We start from the raw sequence: 13,400 nt of genomic DNA, 5'->3' as shown, positions 1-13,400 counted from the left end.
GAGAAATACAGAGCAATTCTTCATATCTCACTTGTTCCTTTTTGGGAATTGGCAATATAAATGACAGTTTTGTTCACAGTGAATGTAAATATCTGTGACTTTGAAAAACATCCTATTTTACTATGGCTTTCAGCAATAAGTGAGAGAGTTTGCCTCCAACCCTTTTTCTTTGATGCTGTTTTTTCCTGTTATGCATTCCGTATGTATTACTAAATTAAGGATGTACTTACAGTTTTCTTATTTTCTCTCCATACAGAAAGAGATATTGGGGAGTTCCGCCAGTGCGTCAAGTTGACCAGAGAGATCTTTGCTCAGAAAGCTTTTGAAAAATTTCGTGGGCCTGAAATTCAACCAGGAAACAATGTTCAGTCTGACAAAGAAATAGATGCTTTCATAAGACAGAGAGCTGACAGTGCTTATCATCCTTCCTGCACCTGTAAAATGGGTCAGCTTTCAGATAGCACTGCTGTAGTTGATCCCCAAACAAAAGTAATTGGTGTTGAAAACTTGCGAGTAGTAGATGCTTCAATAATGCCCAGTGTTGTCAGTGGAAATTTGAATGCCCCAACTATTATGATAGCAGAGAAAGCTGCAGATATAATTAAGGGCCTCCCATCACTTCAGGAGAAAAATGTTCCTGTATATAAGCCCAAGACCTTGAAAACACAGAGATAAACAAATGTTCTCATCCTTTCACATCTTTAGCTACTTAGGCTTTCAAGAGCATGTTGCTGTCTCTTACTGAACATGCCAAAAAAAACCCCCAAACATGCAAAACAACATATCCTATTAAAATAACTATTAATTTGAACCATTCTCTTATATTAGACTACCTATTCACTTTTTTTTAACCAGTTAGCTTAAGCTGCTTATTTTAGTTAAATATAACCTTTTGTGGCACAACTCAGATTTTTTTGTTGAAGAGAAGCTATTTCTAAATGACAAGACAGTTGTGCACATAAGCCAGAAATACAGTGCAGTTTTATGAAGAAAGGAAGAGATTATATGTGCTATTTTGAAAATCATTATGGTATACCTTGTTATTTAAAGGAAAGATTTTAACTGCTGTGAGAGTGTTACCCAGGATAGCAGCTAGCAGTAATCCTCACATCCTGCAAAGAATGGTTAAGCAAACTTAAGCATTTATGTAATTTCATATTTGCAGGCCAAATTAGTTCATATCAGAATTCACAGGAGGGAGCAGAACCTGCACATGTTCAGTATTTCTCAAATGTGATTTTTTTATGAGAGGAATGCACAGTTTAGAGATCCTCACTTGAAAGTTAGACTTCAGCATACTTAGCAGTCTTAACTCTATAGTATTCAAAAATAAGACAAATGTATTTATCAGAAACTTACTTTTCTAAAAAATGCAGAACAGGAGATGATATTTGTAAAAATATATTGGAAAACTGGAACTCCTCCTTGGGTTTTTTTTGCAAGGAGCTTAGCAGAATTCAGTTCACAAATTAAGCTCATTAATTGTACCACTTCATCATTTAGCCCAGTAAGAGTTCTGCACTTTCTATAACATCCTTAAAGTTACTGGTCTTTGTTCTAAGATAAATGTTTGCAAAAGATATTTCTCAGCAAACATTCTGAATAGTGCCTTGCTATCACTCAAATTTTACTAAAAAAAATTACAGCCAAGCTAGATTTAAAATGAAAATTTACTCAACTGCGTAAGGCCAGATATTGATGATACAGGAACAGGTGTTTTTAAATTAGAAGGCAAGTAACTTAATCAGTGAACCAATGCTATATTTTAGTTAGAACTTAAGTCTTTGTTTTATTATCTTCAGATGTGTAAAACAAAATACATGATCTTTCATGGCTCTTTTCTGTCAATCTAATTTTCAGATAATGATTTAAAGAAAATAAATCTAAAGAAACTGAACTCATTGAGTGAAGTTGAATCCATTGAATTGTTTGGATTTATTAAGTATTCCAAAATAACTTGCTGACTAAGCAGCTGTCAAATTATAAAGTAAAAGCTTCCTGTAGCCTAAGATTGCTCAGGACTTGTGGTAAACAGAATAAACTTTTTTTGCAGAAAAATGGAATTTTACACTATTTGAGCTGATTGTAAAAAAACTTGCTGACTCAGATGCTGGCTAGAGAGACAACTGCAGATGTTTAAGGCAGATACTTCTACCTGGTGCTGCTTGCTGTAAGGCAGTAGTTGGAAGCCCTGCTGCTAACTGAGGGAAAGGACTTAATTCGTTAGAGTACCTGCATAAAGACAAACAAAAATACTGAAGAAAGAAGACGACAGCAGTACACTCTGCTCCAAAAGGAGACAGGTAAACCCTTTCTATGTATGTGATGCATTCTCTTAAAATGAGGCTAAGGGCAAGAATATTTTAGTCAGAGGTGATTGATAGCTGTGTTAATATGACAAGTCATGTGATGCAAACGTGCATTTGAGGAAAGTATGAACTGTGTATGGTGTACCTTTTTATGGCAAATAATTTTTATTCAGCACCTGTGCTTTTAAGATTTTCATTTAAAGATATTCAGTAGGTATCTTAGTGTCATTTGGAATACAAAATATTAAGATACTCAGAGTAATATATACTAGTGAGACTTACCACAGTCCTGTGCAGTTGAGAGGGGAAGCAATTTAGAAAGACAAAATACTGAAGTTCTGCATTTGCAGATTTACAACATGGATTTCCACTCTAGGCATGCAAGATGGGAATTGTTATTATGCAACTGCAGAGGATTAACTAGCCACCGTCTTACATAACTTACCACTGACCACACACAGAGCTATCCTCTGCCGTTATATCAAGCTCTAAAGAGAAAATAGCAAGGTTAGATACACATGCCGAACTGCATGTGTGTCTTATGTTCAGGCACACATTGCTGCATTGTGCAATCAGATAGTCAGGCATTTCTTCTGAAACATCATCATCTTTTCTTGTTGTTCTAAACATACATAGACACCTTGCAGACTCCTCCCCTTCTAAACACTTCAATATTTTCATTGCTGCGAACTGCAATTTCTTTATTGCTTTATTAATTTAGGCCTCACTGCTACAGAATGTTGAGGCTCCTTCATGACATTCCTTTGATGCAGTGCCAAAGAAATGGCTCAGGTATTTGAAAGTTTTGCTGCCCTGGGGAAATCTTCAGGTAGCATCAAGCTCCCAGTAGTTTCCCCTGCATTATATCTGGTTGCTGATATTGAAGTCCTGTTAAAATTGTTCTTACTTCTAGCAGGGTCAGGTCTGCTAAGGGATACTTGGAACAGGTACAAGGGATTCTAACATGCTCTGTGGGGCACTGGCAGGCTGCTAGCTAAAATTAACCATTTTTACACCTTACTGCATTGCAGAACACAGGCTATTAATTACAGGGGTTTACTTATTTAAGAAAATAATGCAGTGTATAACTGAATATTATTCCAAGTTCTACCCAGATACAAATTTTTCTATAAATGTGCAGATGATACTACATTATGTATTAAAAACCAGTTAACTATAAAAGCTGTTTGATGTAAGAATTAGGCAGTTACTAGACCTGCCAACATGGCTTGAACCAGCAACGGTACTGCAAGTAAAAACACCAGCATTTCCACAGTAATAGCTTGCTGCAGATGCTTCAAACACAGTTGGAAGTCTCTGGCTGGGGACAATGAGATTGAGAAAGAAAAGTGACCAAAAATATTTCTTTTGTACACATACACAGGTTGTTTTAGTGTGAGAAGTGTTTTTAAAAGCGGCAGAAAATAGCAGTACTTGTGAAACTGCATTATATTTAATTCATGTAAGGCCACTCAAGGTTTTGAATATCAGAACTTTTGATGTTTCTTTGGCTTAAAATCCCTTCCAAGTGTCTGATTTCAATTAGTCTGCAACTAAATAAGGAAGCTCTATAAACACTGGAAAACCGGCAAGTGGGCTTGGAACAACTATTTTTCTATAAAATAAACATAGCAATATATTTTGAGGAATAACAAAATCATTTATGCATTTTTAAAGAAATTATAGTTAAAAAGATGAGTTATTGTAGAGAACATAAACATATCTTATTGCAGTATTTTAATTTTTAGTCTCCGTTCTTCTGTCATCCAAGCTCCAAAAGTAAGACACTATTCAAATATGAATATATTCTATATATTCACTTTTTCAGTGAATTTACTGTAAAAGACCTTGCAATGTTTAATCCTTTACTAATATTTTCTGTCATTATATACATATATAAACAAACCTGGAAACTCAGGAAATATACTTTAGTTATTGAGATAACCTCTAATTTTTCTGTATTGAGTAATTACCATGATTAGCATATTTTAAGGGTGCCAATTACCATGTAATTGTGCATACATTGATTACACTTTTCCATATACTTCTGTAATAAAATTGAACAGGTATTCTATGTATCCATATATTTGTTCTCCCTTAAACCATTAACTATATATAAAACATGGTGTGTAACTAAATTTCTGTCAGTATTTCTTTTTGTAAGAACTACTTTTTCATAAAATAGCATATCTGCCCTAAAGAGTCTCTCATCAGATTATGGAAAGCTAAGGCCTAACCATACTAGCAAGAAAATCAGTGAAGTCAGCATATTTTTTCTGTCTCCTTAGACAAATGATTAATTTGAAAAATTGTCATTCAGCTCAGTCTGCCAAATTTGGTGTGCTATCAGAAGTCCATGAAGTTAAGGAACCTGGTCTGGAATTTTTTCCTTCTCTTTTTTAATGTTCAACTTCAGTTGCCTTAAGGGCAGTCTTCAGAAGTATGTATAGCATAGTAGGTGGAACTTAAAAAACTACTCGTTATTTCACAGTGATTCAGAAAGCTCTATTTTGGTCTTCTAAAGTTTGTAAGCTAGCAAAGTGGAACAAAGTGCCTACTTGCCGGGTAACCTACCCAAATGTGTTCTGGCAGACGGAATGAAAGATTTGTTATGTCGTTTCATGGCATTTTAGTCAGGTTTTTCTGATTGTTTCCATAGACTGTATCTAGGGAAGTAATAATCCCCTAGATAATAGGGGAGCAATAGTACCCCTTTCCATATGAATACTCTAATAACTATTTCTTTCTGGTTAATAGCAATCATTCATAAAAGACTTGCTAACTACAATGATGTAGACTGATGATTATACTCCTATGTTCCCTCCCATTCATCAAACAGTGCAAACAGAATTTAACTTCCGGAGTTTCTAGGTGAAAAAACTATTAGTAAAAGGAGTCCCAAGTATAATAAAATTATTACACAGTTTTATTTTGAAGAACATTTTGCATTTGTTTTAATACAAAATGATGTAGGTCAAGAAATAATTTACAAACCTTTAAGTTCTTATCCTGGCATTTGAAATAAGAATGATTTCAGAGGAGGTCTGTAAGCTATTCATAGGAAACTGTCATTATGTACAAAATGTTTATTGACATGTTTTAAACATCACATTTGTAAAAATGTGAACTGGATTGCTATCTAGCATATGAACTACAGGTAAAACCTGATAAGATAACTTGTTAGAACAAGTCATTGTTATCCAGTGCTAACGAAATAGACAGTAGCTTTCAGTGTTTTTTTGATTTCCCTCTAAGGTAATTTCAGCCTCAAAGTCATTTCAGGGTTTTACTGCATTGTGAACAATATCTAAGCCCTCTCTTGATTGCATAAAAATAAATCTTTGAAATAGTACACATAGAACAACAGAAAGGTAGAGGCAATAAAATAGTATACTACTTATATCCAGGTTTTTGGTTCTGTGAAGAATCATCTTATCATATTTCTTTTCTTTCCAAGCAGAGTAAGTGGTACTGATATAAAGCATTTTCATTTACCTGTGAAATATTTTCTGCCCAAGATGTTTCCTGTCAAAGTAGGATGTAGTAGGTAATACACTTTATTGAAACTAATTATCTCATGACAATTAGTAACACCCTGGCATGAACTTGCCAATTTTTAAATTACTTTAACACTTATTTTTAGCATGGGATTAATACAAAAATAAAATTAGAGCTTCTTTTTCGATCAAAAAAGTTAAAATAACTTTAAACCTTTTACCTTTCCAAGTATAAGACTGTAAATAGTCATCTGTGCATCCCTTATGCAGAGAGATTAATTTGACTCCATTATTAAAAAAAAAAAAATCATCTCTTCTGTTGCCAAGTTCAGACTTGACACTTTATCCCAAAAAGAGATTTACACTGAGAGGTGGGTCTATTTAAATATTTATGCTATAGATCTATATATTCCAAGTAAAAATACTTCTATCTAGAATTCTGTGGAGAGTTACAATAATTAGGGTCCATAAATATTGCTGCAGTTCAATTACGGTACAATAATTACAAAATATAGAACATCTCTTTACAAATACAAATCATTGTATATTACAATTCATTTACAATAATTTCTACTATATAATTTTTAGCAAACTATCTTATCTAATTTTACTATAACCTGGTTGCAAGTGCATTAGTAAGAATGCAATTATTCCAGTATATTTTGCCCTTAACATGATAGTCATAAAACAGACCATCTGAATGATATTTTCCTATGTAAACTGGTGTTACATATGAGAGATTATTCTTTATATAACTTCTTTTTCCAACAATCTCTAACACGTAGAGCATGACAAACTGTATTTTAGAAGAGCATTAAGAAAAGAAATCAGGAGGCAAGTTTGAAAACAATGTTAGAATGGATATGCAACAGGTAGCTGATATGCATTATCGAGTACTGAGGTAATGACATTACTGGTTGTCATCACTCATCTCATGTTGCTATTTCCCACACAATTCTGTGCCGGAATTATACAAGACATTTTCATTGACAAAATCCTGCTCTACTATAAAGGACAGCAGCACAAGGTTGAAAGACAGGCAAGATATTACACCTCAGAATCCTGCTCTAGCCCTCAAAAAACTGATTGTCACAATCTGCTTGGTTTCAAAATAACCTTATTCCTACAGAGGAACTGAAGAATCTGTGGGAGGAGACTTGACGTACTGCAGCTCTGATCACATTTCGGCAACCTGGAGATAATACATTTATTAGTTATGGCTTCCTTGAGGTGTGACATCACTTGATTCGTTATTCACTCCAGCTAGTGCCTAGCATCTTTACATTATGAGGCACTTTTTCTGTTATTAGAATCATTTTCCTTGCTAAATACTATAAGCTTGTGATGCATATCATTTCATCAGCTAAGTCTTCTTCATATCGTCCCGTTTCTGGTTCTTCATCACTGTAGCCAGGACCAAAATCTTGAAGTTCATAATCTTGTCTGCTTAAAATGGGAAACATATCCCCATTGGTCCCATTGCTAATATTTCCATTGAGAAGATTACTTGCTGCACTTTCCATCTCATCAATAGTCATGTCACATGCATCAGCAATCTCATGCTTTGTAGCTGAAACAAATTTAGGGTCCTTTGCATACCTTCCTAGGCCTTCAGATATAAGTACCTGGCAGATGGAGGAGAGAGAATGAGATAAAAAGTGGAATTACAGAAGAACAGACATATTGTAACCACATTCCTCACTTCTGGAAAATAGTAGAAACCCCATGCTGAATCATTACAGCAACACACAGCAAAATCGTATGCGTAAAGAACAATCAAATCAACAATCACATGGCTCCAAACCACACTATGTCATGTGATAACGTAACTGATAATCCAATACATCTGACTTTTCAGAAATTTGGGAGTAGTTTTTGATAAACATCAATCATCAGGCTGATATACTAAAGACAACAGTTAATATATCTCAGGGGGTGCAATTAGAACAATTGTCTGAAACACACAATTTTAAACACGTTCTCCTCTATACCTTAGAGTACATGGAGGAAAGATGCTAAAGTCCCATTTGCAAATAAAACATAACAAAGTGTATTTTTTTGCTCGTAGCAATGGAAAGGAAGCAATAGGTGGAAGCAAGAACAGTAACTATGATTCAGAAATGCTGTATCTCTTCTATTTTTTTAATATAAACGGGAATTCTTAACATTCGTTAGTACACCTGCAAATCAATCCTTGTAGCTGTTATTCGCATTTAGAGTTCTTGATCTTTTATTCAGATTACTGCAAAAATGGTGATGTATTTCTATAGAAACAACAGAGAGAACAGGCATATGGCATCATCTCTTCCCTATCAGCTGTTGTGGAAGGACACTTTATAACTAATCCTTACCTAGAAAACTTAAATTTCAAACCCCTTTGAAATCTGTTTAGTTCTCTGACATGCTAGATTGGGATTCAGCAGAAACCATTTACTACAGGACGACTACAAATAAGTTGTCCTGTCTTTCCCTAAAAATAATTTTGGGCTTTAAAACTGAAAATACATTTTCAGGGAGATAATGTGAATTCGATCATATGCTTTTTAAAGTTCACACAAAAACTGAACAGATACACGCTCTTGGCTACTTCAGAGGTTTCTGTAATACTTACCGCTTCTACCAAACTGTCTGCACTCCTCTGTTTGTCACTGTGTTTATGCCTAAAGTCATTAGGAACAGTTAAATTGGCTGGTGTAAATGTTCGGTAGGAAATATCAGGGTCATCTGTGTACCAAGAGCTCCTGTGCAAGGAAGGCAGGCTACCATTCATATGCTCTGTAGATTCAGCCCTATCAACCTGGATTAGAGGTGTGTAATACGGAGTACGGTCCCGGTTGGGAGGGGTTGCAGGTGGAGTAGCCCAGGAACGCGTTGAACGACTCGGTGAATGTTTATGAGCTTTGCTGGAATCCAGACCCGCAACAGCCATGACCTAGTAAGGGGAAGAATTTTCAAAATCAGTGATTTCAAATGCTCAGTCACACTCTTTTCTAATTTCAGCAGTTAGTTCAAAGCAATTGTTCAGGCAGCAGCTATGAAAAGTTAACATTTTCTGATGTTTAATAGTCATGTAAAGGAGGAACAGGACTGAAACTGTTAAATCAAGAGGATAAAATATGTTTTTTCCTATTATTACTCAGATCACAAAATCTTGGGACTAGCATTAATAAAGAAAAATAACTGCTTATACAATATATTAAACAAAGAAAGGGAAGTATAGAAACAATCCTTCTGTCCTGTAGGGACAGGACAGGAAGCTGTTGGCATTTTCCAAGCATTCTGGATGGTGTCTCTAGATTATGGAAACTGCCACCTTCTCAGAGCTACACAGAGCTGGGTATCGGGCCTCAGAAGATGTGTATGTTCTACTTGCACATTCTCACAAACGGAGCTGAGTAACTGCATTGGCAAAGATTATGCAGTTCTGGTCAAAATTCCTTAGGGCACCCCAGCCCTTTGTGGATGCTTAAAATGTCACAGGGGCAAACTACTTATTTTCAATGTTGTGTAGAAGGTCAATGTTTGAGAAGCCTACACTTGGCCTAGAAGTTGTGCACAGGCAAACTACATAATACACTAGTACTATTTCAAACAACAATGAAAGTCAGAAGTACAATATAGAAGCTGGAAAGATTTAATTCATTATTAGTTAAATTTAAGATTTTGTGTTTACCTGCTGTTGCATTAAGTGAAGTGGTAAAGCAGTGCGATGGTGGAAATTAGGAGACAGTGGTATGTCATCTTGACTACTTTGTCGTCGGAGGCATTCAAAGTTAAAGGAAGATCGTCTATTTGCTACAGGGAAACCATAATTCATTAGGAAAATACTTGCCCTCAAAGTCTATAATTTCCAGAATTCCAGTGTGATTCAACTATCACACAAATAAAAACACATCCCCCAGTAAGAAAGTTGTGCTAACAGAAGCAAGCAGCTGGTTATAGGATAAAGATAGATTCATCATATGAGCAAACGCAGTCCTAGGTAGAAACCATATGAGCAGCCTAACGTGACAGAGCTTGAAGCAGCTGTTTCACGGCACAGGCTTGTGTTGTGCAGCAGACTGGTTCAGACACTTCAGAGTTTTACTGTAAACTGCTATGAGCAGTTACAAAGAAGTTTTTCTTTCTTCCCCGTGGGTTTAAACTCTAATGAACCAGACTTCCCAAAGGAAATACCAAATCTCCAGTTCCTTGGAAGAAATATGCAATACAAAAAAACATATCCATGTCAAAGTTGACTTGTGTCAATTCCTGATGGTTTTTTTTTTTGTTACTTATGGCAATGATAAGCCATGGTCTCTGCTGTTTTCTATGCTGTTGTTACTCATGTAAATACTGGAAAGGAAAAAGTAGAAATCTAAACTGGATCAAGACGTTTGGCTGATGTGGAAGTGTTCCAGCGGGTCATGTTGAAAGCCTGCAGCACAAGGGGAAGCAGTGCATGGGTATCATTCCTCTGTGTTAGCTTCAGTGTGAAGCAAGCCTGGGCGCTGAACAGCAGCTGGAATCCAGATATGTCCTCACAGCTGCGAGCATCATCGTGGAAATCTGGAAAGAGCCTGACTGTACAAAGCAATGATACCAATCTGTGCTCTCTTGGAACTGATTGCAACTATTCTTGGTATCTTTTTTCCGCAATACCAAGAATTTTGTGAACAGAATTGAAGCATTAAGTGCCACAAACTGAGGATTCCTCATAGCTATCACCAGACACTTAATGCTGTTCCTTAAGATGTTCCTTAAAGAGCCAGTAGACTAAAATAAGCACTTCCAGGAGGTGATTCAGTTCACTTAATACAGCCTTTGTGTCTCTTTCCATTGTCTCTATGGTAAATCCAAATACAGGAATGTAAGCCTTAGCTCCTGACCCTAACAAATGCTAAATGTCCCAATACCAAAATGAATAAAAAGCAAACCAAAAAGTCCCCTCATCCAAAACAAGACACTTCTTTGCACATGCTTCTGCCCAGGAAAGAGTCTGAAAGAACATCTTAATCATTTCTCAGTACGCTTCTGGAAATTGCTAAAATACTGTGGTGATGAGTTCGGTATAAAAACCTCTAGAATGTGTGACACAGAGCTCAATTTACTAACTCAGTACTTAGCCAAGGCACCGTGTGTTACATTAACTTGGGCTGAATCCAGATGCTAGCAGAAACTTCAGTGCAGTGTCGCAGGTTTTACTTTTTTTCTTCTTCTTTTTTCTTTCTTTACATGAGAACATCAAGGCTTCCTCCCCAGGCCAAACAGCCTATACACTAGTTACAAATAAAAGGCTTGAGCTGCTTTTAAAATCTGCTGAGATATTGAGCCTTTAAAATTTCTCAACTGTGTCCCTGAACATTAAGTAAATGGTTATGACAGGAGGTCTGACTGTGCTCTCGTGACACTATACTGTCGTCCAAGGACTTCCTGCATTACCCTCAGGCAACTTAGATCAGAACTAGGTCCTCTTATCTTGGGATATCCTAGGATATCAAATAATTTCTTATTTAGTACATTTATCTAGTCTCTTGTACATGAGATAAAAAGCGTAAGCTTCCTCTGAAGAAATACTGTCATCAAAACTTTATCAGAAAGGTTAAATGAATCCCAAAGGCTGAGTCACAGGAAGACTTCAACCCTCCCCTTGCAACGCTTCCATGGGAAAACCCCAGGAAGTTTTTTATAAGAAGGTTGTTCTGCAATGTATGGAATGGATATACAAAACATCCATCTGTTTCTTTGCCTTAAAATTCCTCTGCTATCAGAAAAGCTTGTAGGAAGATGTACAGGAGTCTCCTTTCACACTCTCCCCTTTGATGTCTTTTCCTTCTGCTACTGGAAGAGGGCTAGCAGCTTTCTGTACATGTCACCATCATTCATCTGAGTTATTTACTCTTGATAGCGCAAGACTCCTATTTCTGCTTTTTCCATCTGGGCCCCATAAGGTCAGAAAGCCAAACAGCAGAGACCATTACTAGTCTTGTTGTAAGGAGCCGAGTGCCGAGAGCGAGGAACCAGCACTGATGGTATCACTGAAGAATGCTTCCTTTATCAAATGCTAACGTATTTTGCTGCTGCCCTTTATACAGCTTTCTGCAGGTTTAAACAAGTCTGAGACTGTACCTCAGACACTGTATATGATCCCACTACACTTGTCTCTGAAACACTTTTTATTTTTTAAATCTATACCTGCATTTTCTTTAGGGTGTCTGAGACAGGAAAGGACTGAAACTCATTTTCCTACCCACAGGGTCCTTACAGTCATGCTTCCACAGATACATAGGCTGTGGCTCTGGCTGCTAGCAAAAGAACTCTGGTTTTGCTAGAAAGCCAATCCACCTTATAGCAGCCAAAACGTGGAGACCCTTCTAGAAATGATGCTGCATTGTCTTGTCTGGATGGCACGGGTTAGACGGCATCAGCCAGAGGCGCATGTAACAGACCCGGCTAGGCTGGCTACACTATGCGTAAGAGTACTCTTAGGGACACTCCGCGGCTGCATGGAGCTGAGTGTTGTTTCTTGTGCACCAACAAGAAAGAGCCTTTGAAAGAGGTTTATTTTGCACTTCACAATCTCATGTGTTTCCTCTCTGTGAAGTGTCAGAGGTCAAAGACAAAGATCCAAGAGCTTTGAGTCTGTGCCCAGTTTCACCACAGAATTAGCACTGCTGATATCTGCAGTATGGCCTAGAACATACAAACCTAAAAGCAGAAGATAAGAAGCATGAGAGCTTTGAGAAATGCAGATAAAGCAATATTGTGCTTGAGTTAAGGACAAATAAAGAGAAAGATCTAAAAAGAATAAATGGAAATTAAAGAAATGGGTAGAAAAAATCAGTTGACAACACTAATTCAATCTAATTCTATACATGGAAATACTAATTCTATAAATGGAAACATTTTCTCCCTCAGAAGAAAAACACAATATTAAGCGTTGGTCCTGAGTGGCAGAATAAAGTACCAATGAGAATCTGAAATAAGTTGCTTAGCTCAGGATAACACTTATTTTTCACAGGGACTTGAGAAACTCACATTAAAAAGCTAAAGGCACTTCAAAAGTAAGGGGAAAAAACCCAAAACCAGAGCACCATTAAGCTCGCTCTTGGTTCTCTTTTTCCTGAAAATTATCCTACTTTAGTCTGTAATATTTACTAGAACAGGACGAGGCAAAGCTGTAAATGGCACTCATTAAAATGTCATTAAGCAGCATGACTGGTAAGGGACAGGGGAGGCGCCCCCAGGTGCATCACTGGAGAGGCAATGCCCTGACTCAGGGCAGCGCTGCACCCCTGCGGGTGTGAACACAGGGCACACGGATTGCAACCCACTGAGCAAAGCTTCAAAGCAAACCACGGCTGCGTTCTAGCTTGCTCTTTCTTCATGTGTCACATCAAATCAAAACTGGCAATTAAATTTGTATATTACTGGATGAGTGAGGCAAGGGATATGAGAAAGACTGACATGTAAGCCAGGGTCCATAGATTCTCTGACCATTCACCTCAGGGTGGATAGATATTTCTGCTACACACAATTATCCACTAGCATCAGTAATCAAGAAACACCATCTTTGAAATCCAAGTTCAAAAGAAACCTTTTTAAATTGTAATGT

At 36.9% G+C, this 13,400-nt stretch overlaps 2 protein-coding genes across 23 annotated transcripts in view; one reads left to right on the top strand and one right to left on the bottom strand.

Moving 5' to 3' along the window:
- CHDH (choline dehydrogenase) overlaps window positions 1-13,400 on the top strand; it is a 125,979-nt gene that overhangs the window by 110,043 nt on the left and 2,536 nt on the right. For 4 of the 5 annotated variants that reach the window (XM_080384065.1, XM_080384067.1, XM_080384066.1 and 1 more), the window contains one exon: window positions 257-5,124. In XM_080384065.1, the coding sequence (XP_080240191.1) occupies window positions 257-675 (419 nt within the window). In that variant the 3' untranslated portion in view covers window positions 676-5,124. Of the gene's footprint in view, window positions 1-256; window positions 5,125-13,400 lie in introns of those variants that run through there. The other variant, XR_013927600.1, reaches the window with a different exon arrangement.
- The window catches only part of CACNA1D (calcium voltage-gated channel subunit alpha1 D), a 253,243-nt gene continuing 245,055 nt past the window's right edge, over window positions 5,213-13,400 (bottom strand). For all 18 annotated transcript variants that reach the window (XM_080384052.1, XM_080384045.1, XM_080384054.1 and 15 more), the window contains 3 exons: window positions 9,480-9,601; window positions 8,418-8,738; window positions 5,213-7,431 (listed from right to left, as the gene is read on the bottom strand). In XM_080384052.1, coding sequence (XP_080240178.1) covers window positions 7,138-7,431; window positions 8,418-8,738; window positions 9,480-9,601 — 737 coding nt within the window. In that variant the 3' untranslated portion in view covers window positions 5,213-7,137. The remainder of the gene's footprint in view (window positions 7,432-8,417; window positions 8,739-9,479; window positions 9,602-13,400) is intronic.

The sequence above is a fragment of the Falco punctatus genome, assembly GCF_963210335.1.
Source record: "Falco punctatus genome assembly, chromosome: 4".
NCBI classification, from domain to species: domain Eukaryota; kingdom Metazoa; phylum Chordata; class Aves; order Falconiformes; family Falconidae; genus Falco; species Falco punctatus.
Note: the sequence above shows the minus strand (reverse complement) of the source record. Positions and strands in the feature narration are given on the sequence as shown.